The sequence below is a fragment of the Anoplopoma fimbria genome, chromosome 14 (assembly GCF_027596085.1).
Source record: "Anoplopoma fimbria isolate UVic2021 breed Golden Eagle Sablefish chromosome 14, Afim_UVic_2022, whole genome shotgun sequence".
Lineage (NCBI taxonomy): Eukaryota > Metazoa > Chordata > Actinopteri > Perciformes > Anoplopomatidae > Anoplopoma > Anoplopoma fimbria.
Window position 1 is genome coordinate 18,003,139 of NC_072462.1, and position 16,154 is coordinate 18,019,292.

General features: G+C 40.0%; 1 protein-coding gene across 3 annotated transcripts in view; it reads right to left on the reverse strand.

Moving 5' to 3' along the window:
* The window catches only part of bcr (BCR activator of RhoGEF and GTPase), a 76,990-nt gene that overhangs the window by 10,609 nt on the left and 50,227 nt on the right, over nucleotides 1–16,154 (reverse strand). For all 3 annotated transcript variants that reach the window (XM_054612636.1, XM_054612635.1, XM_054612634.1), the window contains 11 exons: nucleotides 12,299–12,406; nucleotides 10,551–10,611; nucleotides 10,378–10,430; nucleotides 9,734–9,874; nucleotides 3,080–3,201; nucleotides 2,368–2,533; nucleotides 2,090–2,209; nucleotides 1,644–1,719; nucleotides 1,344–1,448; nucleotides 707–781; nucleotides 180–277 (listed from right to left, as the gene is read on the reverse strand). In XM_054612636.1, the coding sequence (XP_054468611.1) occupies nucleotides 180–277; nucleotides 707–781; nucleotides 1,344–1,448; nucleotides 1,644–1,719; nucleotides 2,090–2,209; nucleotides 2,368–2,533; nucleotides 3,080–3,201; nucleotides 9,734–9,874; nucleotides 10,378–10,430; nucleotides 10,551–10,611; nucleotides 12,299–12,406 (1,125 nt within the window). The remainder of the gene's footprint in view (nucleotides 1–179; nucleotides 278–706; nucleotides 782–1,343; nucleotides 1,449–1,643; nucleotides 1,720–2,089; nucleotides 2,210–2,367; nucleotides 2,534–3,079; nucleotides 3,202–9,733; nucleotides 9,875–10,377; nucleotides 10,431–10,550; nucleotides 10,612–12,298; nucleotides 12,407–16,154) is intronic.

The window sequence follows — 16,154 nt, forward strand, 5'->3', positions numbered from 1 at the left end:
TAAATATGCATGTAAATAAATTCCATCAATAACTTTAGAAGGCCTTCAAGTTACAATAAGGACATTACAGTGTATTTCAGCCTTGACTGATCAACTCACCCCCTATATTATCTATTCAGACTCTTTCATTCCAACAAGAATATGTACAGTTGCATGCTTATATTACGCCAGGCTCTTACCTCGTTCCATTTGGGTTCAGTAGTGTATCGATACACTCTCGTCTTGGCTTTATTTGAAAAGAAGCCAAAGGAATCCACCTCCAATGTGCAGTAGAGATCTGGTAGAGAGGGGAGTATTAAAAACACATGACATTTATGTGGCCACTGAATTGTTCTTTGTGGATGTATTAAAGTAGCAATTAAATTGGCTAAATGTTTGACTTTATCCACAGAAACCAAATTAGGAATACGTCAAGTTTAATCTGTCCAAATGTTTTAATGCGAGTGTTTTGCAACTCAGTAAATACCAAATGACAATACATTTTTTTTTAAATTCCTACAAATTAGACCTAAATCTAAGTAGTGAGACTTGAAAAAGGAACCTAAACTGAAGGTAAGTATAAAGGGAAACACGTACTAAAACACAAAAATATTTTTTTTCCACTGCTCTGGTCACATTAAAGTTTACTGACTTTCTCAGTAACTAATTTTGTCAGATTATATGTATTTTGTGTTGTGTGCATGAAGGCTAAAGGTGCGTGACTCACTCAAGCTCTGTTTGAGGCCGGAGGCAGAGTGGACGATTACATTCAGGAACCCGTGGAGACCGGGGGATTCATCCTCTGGAAAAACATTCAGAGGAGAAAAAAAGACAGCGAGAGGGGATTAGAAAAGCATGCAGATCTCTGTTTGTTTTGGAGCAGAATCAGACATGGAAGGAAGGGATAAAACAGTCTTGTACAGTATAAAACACGTGGCTTAAACCTTTGTGCACTTTTTATGGCCATCTGAATCACAACTATCATTAAAAATTATTCTTGAACAGTGAAGAGTTTGAGGGTTAACTTTGGTTAACTTTTTATGATGCCCATGTCTACAATACATCAAAAACATACTAATAATGTGACATAATCTGATTATAGCACTGTATAGGTCTAGTTATAAGCACTCCTAAGTATTCATAATGCTTTATACCAACAATCTTAACACATTATAAAGCATTTTATGAATACTTTCATACTATCACAACACTTAATAATTGCTGGTCCCTCTAAGTATCTATACTGATAATCTTATTACTATACTATTACTATAATTATACCGTGATATATGAACATTATAATGCATTACAGGTATGTTTTTAATGCATTATAGACATGAGTGTCATAGTAAATAGTACCTTACCTTCTTTGTTGATGCTGAGTGGAATGTGGTGGACAGTCTGCAGTTTGACACAGGAGTTGGTCAACATTTGCAGCTCCATAGAAGTCAAGGAGGAAGTTTTTAAACCTTTAGGATAGACAATAAATGTAGACTGTAAATAACATTGTATATTGGTCTCTCTATCTCCTTCACAAAGTTGTTGGATTAGTAGTTGCTAATGTAGATGTATCCACATTGAGCCTAAACGTTTCGAGTGTCTTGGATGTTCTTCGAAAATAAAAAGAAGACATTGTCTGACAGGACATTTTACATGACACTTACATTTCTTCTGCTGTTCCTTCATTATCTCCCTCCACTCTGCACGTTCATAGTCTGACGCAATCAGGAAACTGTAACTCTGAACACAAACACATACACAAAATGTTATTGCCTTACTGATTTACGTGGGGAGAGGCAGATTAAAAGGACACGTGTCATCTGTGCAAACATACAATATCAATATTTAGACTGCACTCATGAATTCTCGTCCAGCTAGCTTTAACAGACGGAAGATCTCATACAGCAACTGATACAAGTAAAGTCCAAGTATGAGACAGATGAAGGAGTATCAATCTTAAAGAAAATAAGCTAGGGGATATTGTGCTTCATGGCAATGAAGTGGAGGACGAAAAAAATGCAGTGAAATGAGAAGAACAGATGAACTATGGAGAGGAAGAGCGTACGGGGAGCAGTAGGAGGAGGGTGATGAAGTCGGAGAGTGTTATCACCTTGCCGTTCTTGTTGTAGACCCTGATGGGCATGCTGGGAGACGTTAACAGGAGCAGAGACTCCTGTTCGGACAGCTTCTTCCTCAGACGGTCAATGACTTTTGAGCCCTTGTTGGCTCTCTGAAATCACAGAGGTGGAAACGTTTGACTGTGTATTTGTGTTTGTGCGTTACCTTGACCACCTTACTTTAGAAAAATTCTGTTTCCAATAAGTCATGTGAAAGACACTTTTTTCTTAGTTCTTAGTTTTTTTGTGAACCAGTGTGTATCCACGCTACCTTCTCTTTCTGAAGCTCACTGCGGAGGTGTGAGATCTTGACCTTCATGGCGTCAAGCTCTTCGTCGGGGACCTGGGGGATAGTAAGAGGCTCGGTCTCCTCTGGGCCCTGGAAGGTCAGCTCGGTCAGGGGAATGTACCACTTACTGTCGTACTGTTGGTTTTTACTGCATTGGGAGGAGGAGAGTAAAAAGGAGAGGGGATGGATGGTGAAAGGTGAGTAAAAAAGATGGACGAGAAGGAGGAGTGGATTGATAAAGATGGATCAAAGATGTGGATTAATGGAGGGGAAAGGAGACAGCAGAAAGGGGAGAAAAAAAATTGACAACAATTAATAAGTAGGTACTGGTTTCATGGTTGATTTAGAAAATAGAATAATGCATTTTAAAATATACTGATACTAACATAAATATTTCAGAAATATATATAATCACAAATAGACCAGCACAATGAGTTCTCTGTCGTAAAATGGATAATAAGAAGTCAGCGTGTTTACTTTCCGAACATTTTTAGACATCTTGTGTACTCAGGTCTCAGAAATCTCATTAAAGTGGGATTTTAACCGCAGAAAGAAATTCATTTCTTGACTTATGATTTGAGATATCCAACCATATTCTGCACTACCAAACTACTGCAATGTTGGAAATTTATGTATTTTGGGGATTTCACTATTGCTGCTAAGATACAAAACAGTCATTTGCAACGTTTCTTACCCTCCGATCTGCTTCTTCAGCTTGGCGCAGAGCAGCAGATCAGTGAAAAGGAAAACATGCCGCAACTTCCTTGCTCCCTCCACCAGCTCCACCATGAAGCTGTCCTTCAGAAGCTGACGGTTCTGTGACAATAACAGACGACAGTGGTTGGTCAGTAACACTGTTACAATGTGTGGACAAGAAACAGTTAGTTTTTCAGAGCCTTTATAATGGTGCTGCATCCCAAAGCTGTATTCCTTCTCCTCTCTTTTACCAGCAAGACAAAGAGCAGAGTGGAAGGGAGGAGGGAGCAGACTAGATTTTAGTTTGTTTTGATGTTCCATCATCAAAATTGTCCCTTTTTTTACCTCATCATCAGTGACAAAGCTCATGTGCAACCTGCTAATATTCACTGAAAATCAACCAAATCATTACCTCAAAAGTGTGGAGGGTCTTGCATTAATTTGCATTTATTACACTAATCACCTGGTAAATGCTTTTGTCATATTCTGGCATGATAAGCATGTTCCAGGTTGTAGAGGAATGAATGAGACAACGGCAGACTGGGAATCGCTGATGTCAGACTATGTAATGAGATGTGTAATACTGTCATTTGCCAAAAGGGGACACTGATGTCATTTTCCAAATAAGAAAACACATCTGGACTTGGAACAATAACATGGAGCAGAGAAATGCCAAAACCACAACTCAGTAGTAAACGGTCCACCTCCACAAGCTCATAACCCTGGTGCGGAATACAAACGGTAAGGCAGGAGATTTAAAAAATGATAATAAAATAAAATTCTGTATTTTAACTGAGTAGGCAAACAAAGCAGGTAGGATCTAGAGGGGAAGTGACCTTGTAAAAACAAAATATTGTAAATGTTTTGCCCTTGCTTTTGTTCTTTTGATTGCACGAATGATAATTTGTGTAAATAAATACATTTTCAAAAGTCAAAAATGTGTGTTTTTGATTAGTCTGCAAGTTTCAAGCTGATTTCACCCACGTTGACTTGGACCTGTCTCTCTGAGCTGATATTTTGTTTTAATAAAAAAATGCATTTATTTAAAAATAATAATAATTCAAAGCTGTCATGATAACAAAGAATTCAATTCAGCGTTAAACATGAAAGAGTAGGAGCTCCTAGCTGACAACACTTGAGGAGCAGGGTTCTTTTCAGTAAGAAACACCCACAAGAGGAATGACAGCTAATGGGCCATAACCTTACCAACATGCAGAAATAAAGAGTTTTACAGTCCATTAACTGCTGCAACATACCAAGCAAATCAGAGAGTACAGTTGTCCACCAAGATCTGCTTACCACTTTTAATGCATGTTTTACATTATTAACAAAATCCATTTTCTTCCCAGGACTTCCTATTCACTTCCATGTTGCTCAAGGGGCCACAGCCAGCACCCAACCTGGTCGACCTTACACCAACACCCTTGCAGCAAGGCCTGACATCCCACTTGTTCAGAACCAATCACATCCCTTCATCTTTGTGCCCTCCCCGCTCCTGTCCCCTTCCCCCTCATCATGACCACACACAGCAGCAGAACACACACTGAAGTGGAGCTGATGCTCGTGTAGGAAGAGGTTCATCTGCTTACAAAAAACCTGACTGGACATCTGCTGGCAAAGGATCACGTGGTGTCAGCCGGTGTTAACGCTGTGCATGATGGAGAGGGGGGGGGAAGGAGGGTGACAAAGACAGAGTGAGCCTGAGAGTGCATCAAAAGGAAAGTAAATGGCTCAAAGAGAAGGGAGAGAAAGAGAAAGCAGGACGGAGCAAAGAGAGAGAGAGAGAGAGAGTAGCATTGGAATACATGTCATGCCGCAGTTTCTTACTGTACTGATACCAAACCATGTGACACAGCCCCACTGCAGTGATCCATTGTTAAGGCGTTTCTTCCTGCACATGCTCTTGCAAGCACACATGAAGATCCTGCAGCAGATTACAATCATGTTCTGATCCCCAAAATAGGGATCCAATAGAAGTTTAATTCCCACTGGTGGTTGCAAACACTCATTAGAATCTAGATAATGAAGGCTTCAATGATGACGACCTGTGATAGATGATATAGGTTCTATCTATTTAGCATATTCTTCTTATGGCAATTGTGATGCAGTGATCTGTAAGACCACACACAACATCTAATTTCCGGATCCAGTTTGTGTTGTAACACAGACTGAGATATGATGAAAATGCTCTTTATGAAGAGTCTCTGGTAGTTATTTAATAACGTAATATTCCTCATTCAGTCTGCATCTTTGGGGTTTTGGGACTTTGATGCCACAAGAATGGCATATCTATGAAGTGATTCCACGTGCAATGTAATCTCCTGAGGATATTTTCTATCTGGAATATAAAACAAGGCTCTGTCTTGCCTTACTTCTATCAAACTACATGCTGTCAAGTTGGTCTATATTTAGGTCGAGTACAGTACCGTAGTAAGAATAAAACATTGGTCACAATGTGCTGCTTAGTTTTGGTTACTCATATACAACATTAGTAATGAGGCATACTGGAGTTAATGCTATACTGTGAAGCTATAAATGTATATGAAAATCGCCAATTCACCATCAGTGTACAGCAGACCATCACTCTAATCCAATTTGGCGCTGTAATATGATCGCAGATTTAAAGTTAAAAGGGCATTTAATCCACTGCCAATTATATTCATTATATATAGGGATTATACTTTCATATGTAAAATATAAATAGATATAGAGACTCCACAGCCAGAGCAGCTCTGAAATGCACAGCAGAGCTTTGAGCTAAATGCTAACGTCAGCATGCTAACAAGCACATGATGACAATGTCAAAAGTGTAGATTGTTATGTTTGTTAGAATGCTGACATTTACTTATTAGCAATAAACACAAAGCAGCTGTAAACTGAGGCTGATAGGAATATCATTAGTAGTAGAAATGTTGTCATATAAAGCAAAGAACAGTATTGGAATAACTGAAATTTGAGATAGATAAGTGAAAATTTTGATGAAAAGTCAGGGAATCATCAAAGCCATTTAGAATTCAGAATAGGATCTGTACCAAATTTCAAAAGCTATAAAATAATAGACAATAGGCTACATCTTCTGCCTGTTTCGACCAGATTTGCACTACTGCCGCATATTAGCCTCATGTCACAGTTTTGTGTTTTATACTTTCTTCTGTTTTATTCCTCGCTTCAAACTTTCTTTTTAACATTTTAAAGAACATCTAATGTGCTCTTTCCAAACTCTCTGCAGCAGTGGTGTTGCGTGGTAATTTGGTAGTACTCTACATCGCCATGTCTATGGTTACAATTATGTCAGACCACACCTAGCTATGACGTTGGGTGTGGTCAGAGGTTCAAGAGACTAGCATTATACCTTTCATCTCACAGAGGCCAGTCAAGCTATGTTTTAGCTCCTTATAAAATGTAGTTTGTATTTAATCTTAAAATATTATTTTTTATATGGATGGTAATCTGAAGACAACAAACATTCAGATTATCGGACAAAAAGTACAACAGTAGCTGTAGGATTAGTATACACAAAGCACCCCCTCATGTCAGTGAACTGGACTTTAAATGACCCAGGGAGAAACTACGCTGCCCATAAAGCCTCAGTGATTAACCTCTCCTCCATTGATCTCACGATAAAGAGAAAATAAAGAGAGGGATAACAGGTAGATTTGGGATGTACAGGCTTGTACAGTGAAAGTGAATGGGAATCATTTGAACAGAGCAAGACTGGACATTAGAATACTAGGACACAAAAGCATCTGTTTAACCTGCACAATCAAATATGGCATTAAAAAAACATTCACAAAGGTTTTGACTCAGAATAAAGACATTATTGTTCTTGTTATTATTTTTTGATCAGAAACTGCACAGAAATAAATCGCTTACAATAAAAGCCGAAATAATGCTGTTCTCATAAATGACATTATTTTAACACTGAATGAAGGCTTTGACACACTCGCTGAATGCCCGCAGATCAAGTTTCATAGTTTTATCTTCGATTGCAGACACATATTTCAGTTCCTACATCAGTAATCCAATCAACAAAAAAATGTGCTTTGCTCTGCTACTGGGGGAAAAGACACACTTAACAAACCGGCTGTCTCAGCGCATCAGATGACATTTTCACGATATTAAAAACAGCCAGTAGGAGAAATTTGACTGTCTCTATTTCTCATAATAGCTGACCGGAACATCTTGGAAGGAGAGTGAAGTGAGGCAGAGCGAGCTGACAGCACAGAACGCAGATTAAATATTGACCATCTCTTGGAGGAGCCTTGCTGTGGAGCGTGTGTGGGAGTAATGGCATGAATTTACAAAAAGATCCATGTTTATTTTTAGCAGACACGCTTGAAGGGGTTTCTCTGCGCTTGTGTGTTTTGCTGATGTGTACAGTGTGTGTAAAACAATGTGTGTATATGGGGACCAGTGTGTGTAACGATAAAGAGAAAGACAGACGTACAGACACTTGAAAGTGGTTGCCATTTCTGCTCGAAACACACACACACACACACACACACACACACACACACACACACACACACACACACACACACACACACACACACACACACACACACACACACACACACACACACACACACACACACACACACACACACAGAGAAAATCTTTCCCACAGGCAAACAAAGCAGAGCGAGGAGGTGAATTGAGATTTAGGCAGCGCCATCATTTGCATTTTAATTAAGCAGCCTCTGTTTGTCCCATCCCCTCTTCTGGCGGGTTCATGGTCTCTGGGGGCCACTTGTGATGATCTGCTCTCACATGCCTCCACTAAACAAACCACAGGTTACTCGCTACTGTGTACACATGGAGAGTAAGAGTGACACTCTTATCTTATCTGAATGTTTTTTTATCCTCTTCCTTTTTCCTCTTCACTAAATGTTGGTCATGTTGCAAAAAAGTTGCCCAAACCCTTAAACCATCAGTGTTAATTCAACTCTGAGAACCACAGGTCAACACCATGCTAATGTTTAGAGACTTGATGTCCCTTTGACATTTCTGATTGTATGACCAGCTACCAAACATTGCTATGTGCAGCCAAAATAAATATCATTTTGCCGACACAAATCCTGCACACTTTGGGCAGTAAAAAAGAATGAGGGCAACTAATTTACTAAGTTAAACCCTCGGCGCTATCAGAGGGCCTGAGTTCCCCTTCAGACATATGAAGGCACAAAAAAAGAACCGTTATCAACACAGTAATGATGTTAATTTGCACAGACATCGTGGAGAGGTCAGAGAACAGATTCAGCTTCAGCAGAGCGACAATTTAAGAGGGTGAGACTGCGCTGACTTGGTAGATCAAATCATTTTATCGTTTTATGTTATTACAGATATTAAATCAGCATTACAAACACATATTCTCTACTAGAAGTGATTCAAATTATATTTTTTGTTTGAAGCCATCTCTTTATTTAAGCATCATCCTCTTCGTGGAATGATGCCTTTCCAGGTAACTACAATAATTTAAAGTATTTTGCAGCTCAGTTGCTGAAATTCAGACAAAAAACTCATATAATAAACCCTTAGGTAGGATATAATGAGTTCCATTGATTTCCATGCGCTGCTTTCATGTATCCATAATAAATATTTGATGACTGGTGTGGATGTCTGGACGGACTGGGATGGAACTGGGGCCTGCGGGGGTGGGAGGGGAAGCGTGTGTGTCCGGGTGTGTGTGCGTGTTGAAAGAAAAACAAGAGAAAGAGAGCAAGTGAATGGAACGGAGAGCAGGAATGTGTGTGTGTGTGTGTGTATGTTTGTGTGGAGAGAGTGCAGTAATGACCCCACTGTGAGCAAAGGGAGGAGCCGTCACAGCCTTTTTGCTCGTTTGCTCCCACCCTCCGTTTATGAATAATTAACTCGGAACCTGCCAGTCAGAGCAGACCGGTGGCTCATTACAAGGCATTATGTACGCCAGTGTCACGCAAGCTATCAATCCAGAGGCGTCCATTCATGTGCGTCAAGTCATCTCCGGGGATAACAGAGACAGTGGGGGGTAGGGTGTGTGTGTGTGTGAGATGGAGAGAGTGGAAGCCACATCAGAGACACAGAGCAAACACAGAATCACCCTCAAGAGGCAGCCCTGGTATGACCATATAAGGGCATGGGCTCTGCTTTAGGCTGCAGATTGGCGGCTCCTGTACGATCATTTGGCAAAGACTTCATGGTAATTCAGGGGGGCGGAGTTATGACATCATCATGCTCAACATCAGAGATGGAAAGAGTTGAACTGATGAAAAATAAAGCATATTGTCTACATCTTTACATTGACCTGTCTTTAGTGTGGGTTGCATCACCGTTGAGTCTTGGTTTTGTTAAAACAGTCAATCTAATTCATTAAAGGGACAGTCTGTATAGATCAGATATTGATGCGTTATTATTTGCTCCATGTCATAGTCATGATTTCAGAGATACATTAAAACAAAAACATTTTAAGCTAAAAAAAACATGCAATAAAGGCAATGTAACCCACAACAACAGTACAGAAAGTTCTGTCTGGTCTTCTAGTAACCTCAAAACTACTTTGTTTTAGTCTAGTAAATGAAGTAGAGCATGTTATAACCAATAATGTATAAAACTGGGCAGCAGAATGTGGCTCATCTCAAGTCATTGGATGTTTTGTAAATCTCTGAAGGCTCACCTCTCCCTTCTTGACGGTCATAGACTGGCGTCGGGGCGTCGTCTCCTCATTGATACTGGACAGGAAGTTCTGGGAGATCCGCAAGGCGTCCTGCAAAAGCGGGTGGTCCGGGTGGCTGGTGGGCGTGTGTTTGAGCAAGTCCTGGAGTAAAGCAGTAGATGTAGAAATATTAATTTTGTCCAGCTAAAAGAACACATATTCAGGTATATGTATGTATGTATGCACAGTACATATTACTATTGGTAAATCAAGTATGCTTCTCTTTTCTTTTAACATTAATCCTAACATGGAATGGTAAAATAAAGTATAAAGACTTAGACGTAGAGTCAGATATTCTTCCTTTGACCCTTAAGGTAAAAGCTAAAAAACAAGGTTTGTGTTTGATAAACACAACTTGGGTTGAGTACCGATGGAGGAAATGTTAAATAGAGGGTGAGGTGACAAAGCAAATTTGTAAAATACCTGAAATAAAAATACTATTACATTTTACATTCTGACAATGTTGTGGCAAAGTATAGTCCTAATTTGATTTGTGTGACCTCGGGTTAATTTGTGAGTAATAGAGGCAAGTACTTAAACATTTCAGATCCTCAGTTTGTGATGTGACATCATTAAGATGTGCTTCAGCGCTCACTCTGACTTACATGAAGTACCAATGTGCTGCGGGTCACTCGGTCCACCGGTTTATATAGCAACGCTGTACATGAGAAAGGAGAGAAACCAGACTGAATTGTTTAATGTCTGAATTACTATATCATGCTATATGTACAGATTTTAATAGATAGGACTGAGTAAAAACTAGCATTATGCGGCTGACCTTCTAGAGAGTTCTTGGCTGTCTGGTCCTTTGAGTCCTTTGGGCTCCTCACCTTCAGGTTCTGTTTGTAGACAGAGGTTAAGTTGAGGAAAACCCTTTTAAAAATACATTTAAAAAACAGTTCAGTACAGTAAATCCATATGAAAACCTAATGAGGTTACTATCCCTGCTCAAGCACTGAGGTCATCCATTTCCAAATTAATTATGCCATCCTCAGCAGCTCTTCCCCTCACCATCTTGCTCAGAGTCATGCATCATTACTTAGGCCATTAACCCCGATGATAAATCCCCCATCCAGCATGTAGACACCAGCCTCAGCGCTAACTGGTAGGCCTCATAAAACATAGACGAAGACTGATGGTACAACTTGAAAAATATGAAGAGAGAACATGCAAGCTCAAGGACTTAGACAGAGGTGTACGTTTTTTGTGTTTGATATAAATACTTTTGTAACATTTAAAAAGATGAAAGATTATTTTTAAAGGTTGCATCTGAACCCATTTCTGTAGCTGCTGGAAAAACAGAAGACAATCCAAAATAGATGAAGAGAACTGTAATATTACTTTCACAATTCCCAGCCTTATTAGATTGGTTGAATATAACACTGCTAGGAATGAAGATGCATTTAAAACCAGGGTCAAAATTGTAACATCAGCATCCAAAACTAGATTCGAGGCTTGAGCATAAGTGTTTTAAATATACAATCTGTGTAGGTGATACTGAACTCATATTTTCCTTGAAAGTGTTGAGAATGAGACCAAGCAACTATCCTCTGCACTGTCCACCATTCACACACACACACACACACACACACACACACACACACACACACACACACACACACACACACACACACACACACACACACACACACACACACACACACACACACACACACACACGTTACTGAACAAACACACACACACAGAAAACTGCCTCTGGCTGCATTTGTATAGATATATTCAGCAGAAATCGCAATCTTAAATGAGGGGAAGTGCTAAAAGCTGCGTGGGTGAATAATTGGAGAGCGTTTTGAAAGTACATTGCATCAGGGACAAAACTGTTAAGCAGCTTTTAGAACAGCTCTTTTCCCTAATAACACATAATTTAACACTCTGCTGCAACTCATTTATCCTCTTTGTCATTTTTCTGTGACCAGATGACACTTTCTCTCACAAACTGTCCAGTTGCAACAAGTTTTCTTTTTTTTAAATGAATATACAGCTCCACAAGACCAATTGTTTTATGATAACATAATAGTAATAACCACAGCAACAACTCTAGAGTACTACTATGCCAGACACATTTGTGAATTTCAGTATCACAACACACTAAATATGCTGTAGCAGTTAGTAGTGAACACTATCAGTCACTGTTTCTCATCAGCAATTTGGAGAAAGAAAAGTTGCACATAAAAAAAAAGTGTACAGAAAGGATATCCTATATTATAGGCAGGAATTATTGGGCTATAACAAGCAATTTAGTGTAATGTGATTGAGCAAATCACTCCTGCGATAAACTGAACATGTACTTATATCTAAATTATATGCAGCATCGCTCTACACATCAAAAAAGGAACAACTTGTGAAACACAACTGGATCATTTGCTGGTATGAAGGAGGTTTCTACGGTGGTAACATTATCCTATAACCCTCAAAGATTCACCTCCTGCAACAGCTCTGAGGAAGCAGTTAAACCAGTAATGATTTGCTTTTTTTGCTTCCATTCTTTCCTCTATCCTTTCTTACCTCAGAGATTTCAGCAAACTGTGTATTCGCCTGGCAGCACTTCTCCGCGGTCTCCACAGCAAGCTCGTAGTTGTCAACAAATGCTCGGTAGACTCCAAGCTGGCTGGCCTGATGGAGAGAGAGAAAAGGAAACAGAGGTTTTTAATTAACATATTAGACATATTCAAATGTTTGTAAGGGTGACTGACATTTTGGAAGAGATTGTTCGTGTTTTTGGCACATAGACAAAACAAACTACTGAAGGAAACACATCAGAGAAACACAACATTGAACAGCCAGACAAATGGAGCAGCAGTATAATGTAGCCTGCTCAGCACACCTTTGTCTGAACTGTTGTAAAGCCTTCATTTTAGGAAACAAGTATAATTATGAAAACGCTGGAAAGCAGCAGCGAGTCACTTTCCTCAAGTTTTGTTTGTGTCACAAATGGACAAATCTTTTCAATAGACATTATAAAGTCCACCTGAAGCCTCTCAGTGTAACTTTAAAAATGCTACATTGCAATAGTGAGATGTGTAATCCCTGAAATTTCATATCTAATATTTAGTCCAGTCAGACTTTATATGATTTGTAGACAATCAAACGAAACAACTGACATAGTAAAAGACACAGAACACGGTCACAACAACAGCACGTTACCACGGTGCACCTCGCAGCCTGGCCCATTGCTCTGGCAACGAGCAAGACCGGCACTGTGCAAAGGGGGTGAGTAATTAATGATTGGTGTAACGGAGGCTATGAAAGCAAATTTAGGAAGCTGGATGGCTGAATAAAACTCTACCAAACGCTGCCTGCCAGCGCTGCGATCCATCTCGGCAGCGAACAAAAGGACAATCAATTTTCCCGAACAAAAGCCAAGGGAGGAAAGAGTACAGTGGATTTGGGTTTTGTGTGTAATGTTGAGAGCCACACACACACACATACATACACACAGTACAGAACACAGTGTATTAAACATGAATTATAACCTCTAAAGCTCATTATGACCTGTCGTATTGCCATATGGGCCTGTTTAGAGCTACAGCAATTTAGGCAAATTACTTTTGTCCTTTTCAGAGTCAAAGCTTAAAGGTCACTTGAGGTTGATTACAACGGGGTCTTACTTTCAAAGGTCTGGCCATCATTTCTGTTATGATGGCACTGTGCTCATCCTTGGGATCTTGGATCATGGCAACAGGGCTATGACAAAAGTCAACAGGGTGAAAAACAAGCAATCAGATGATCAGAGAGGTTGTTAACAAGCCGACAGTGTAGCCAGATTATCTAAACCTCTTTATTTGGAGTTGGAACCGAAAGTGAGTTTTCCTAAAAGTTGATAATAATCCATCATTTCACAGGAAAACTCTTCATGTGCAACTGCGGAATAATAAGGTAGGTCAAAGTTGTAACAGGAAGTTGGTCTGTAAACTATGATGGATCCATACAATCAACAGTTGTTTACCACCCTGTCTGATTGTCTGCCTGCATTACTGATGGGAATAATGGTAAAAAAAAAAAAAAGCCCCAAGTATGAACCTTAACCTTAAAAACAGAGCACTGGAGCAACCTGTAGGAGTCTGGCCGAGTCAGTGCTTTCATTGTTGATTTTTAATGTGTTGCCTTATGTGAAGAACTTTCAAATTAGATTAGAAGCGGTCTACAAATAAGGGACTACTACACATCTGGGAGTCAATAACTATTATTGTCTCAAACTCCCCTTACATCCTATTTTAAGGGCCGACCCTGACCTTCCTAACATGCCCTGATCTTTGCAGTCATGGGGGTTGAGATTCAATTCTGGCAGGAATGTGGAGTCACAAGTTTTCTTAACATTGTTTACACTCGTCGTGTTATTACTGGCACTTCCTATGTGTAGCGTGAATGCTTACATCTCCAGAAAATAGCAACAAGCGACCACGAAAAATCTAACACGACTGAAACAAGTACCTCCTTTGTTAAAAATAATAATAACTGTCCTTATCTGTTTTACAAATACTCATTGAAGAATTTCAAGCAGCAACATAGTACCAAAATGGATTTACAATGCTTGCACATTTATCCGCACACTACAGTAGGGAAAAGAAAAGTGGAGGAAGGCGAGGAGAAAAGCAATTTTCACAATCCTGCAATCCCGTGTCCTGCCCTGGGCAACACAATCTGCACCACATCGGAGGCCATTCAGAGCGTGACAGTCTGACTGTGGAGAGAGCTGAGAAGCCGAATGTCTGCCAGCCACATCCACAGAGCCGCACACAAACGCCATGAAGGCTTATCGAGTGTTGGGCCGCAGCTACGGTATCATAGCAGAGAAGGACTTTGGGTGATGAAAGAAACTGCTTGGGTGTTTGGATTTCTCAGTTGGGGATTTGTCCTGTGTGAGAGTATGTGTGTAATCCACAGTGGAAGACAACATTAAGAAAACCGCCTCATGACAGACTACGGCCATTATACGAGAAGGCTGGATTTAGCCACTGGGTTTGTAACGGCGTTCTAACAGACCAGATAGTTTCTTACACAGGGGTAAAGTGCTGTTTAGTCTACAATGGAATGAAAAGACAGAGCATGAGACCCTTTAATTGCTACAGCAATGATGGCAGCTCCATGTAACCAGGTGTTGTAGATCCAAAATATAACATGATTTGTCATCTGCATGGTCTATTTTATCATCTAGGATCCATCCAAAAACCTGAATTTGCTAGATTGCTGCATTAAATCTGAGGAAACCTAGGAACAGCTGAGGGGGAAACAAGGCTGTCTCAGCAAAGAAGTTATCAATCAGTTGAAGTAATTGTCTCTCACGCAGACAAATCTTAGTGATACTTTCATTCCACGACAAAGTTTGTTCAATGATATAAATATTCATCTTTCCCACATCTAAAGGATGGTAGACAAGCAGATTTGGCCTATAGTGTGTTGCAAAATGGAACCCCGAAGAGCATTGTGGAACATCCGGTTCCGTTGTCTTAGATTTTATGTTTATTTAATGGGATTTTTGTTTAAATGCCGGAAATAAGGTCTGTGGTTAACACATGCTCAGGAGATTTTCACATTTTGTTCCATTTTGACGCTATAACATGTCTTAAAAAAGTCGATTGTTAACAAGTGGCAAAGTGAGACAACTAAATGTCATGACATTGAACACTGGTCCAACTTTAGCTTAGTGGTGGTGGTGTCAAGTCATGTGAGCCCTGATGTAGTTTGTTTAGAGTTTAATGTCATCTTTACTTCTGCCAAATGCATTCACTCTTCAAAAATCATAAAAGTAGTATCCATTTATGAAGATGACCTTGCTTAAAAAAAAACCTGTCTCTGTATCATAAACGTTTGTTTGCCTCAGAGTTTATTTTATGCAATAATCCAGCAACCAATGGAAAAATTCCACTTCCCATTACATGTGTGTCTACGAAGAGCAGGAGTGTGATCTAGCCCTATTTTCAGCCTTCAGACACTTCTTCACACACTCATGCTCATAACCTGTCAGTGACGCTTTGCCTCTTCCTCTTTTCTCGGCGTCTCTCGTCTTCCTTGTTCTGATGTTTTTATGATTCCTGAGCCCGTCTGCTCCCCTCACAGACTTCAGAGTCGTGGTGAGACAGCTCTATCAGAGCAGCCTAAATCTACTTGCATAACCTACTCTCATCCTCCCTCAACCCTTCCTCGCCCCATTCCTCGACTCTATCACCTCCTCTACTCTCATCTGATCTCTTCTTTCCTCCCTCTTCAACTCCTGACGGAACGGCTGTCATGTTGCATTTTTTCCTTTTTGCGTCTTCTCCTACTGACGTTTATTAACGACTGTCTGGAGAGAGGGAGGGAATTGGGCAGAAACAGTGTGAGCGTGTGTTCGTCTGTGAGGAAACTCTTCTAGATATTTTAC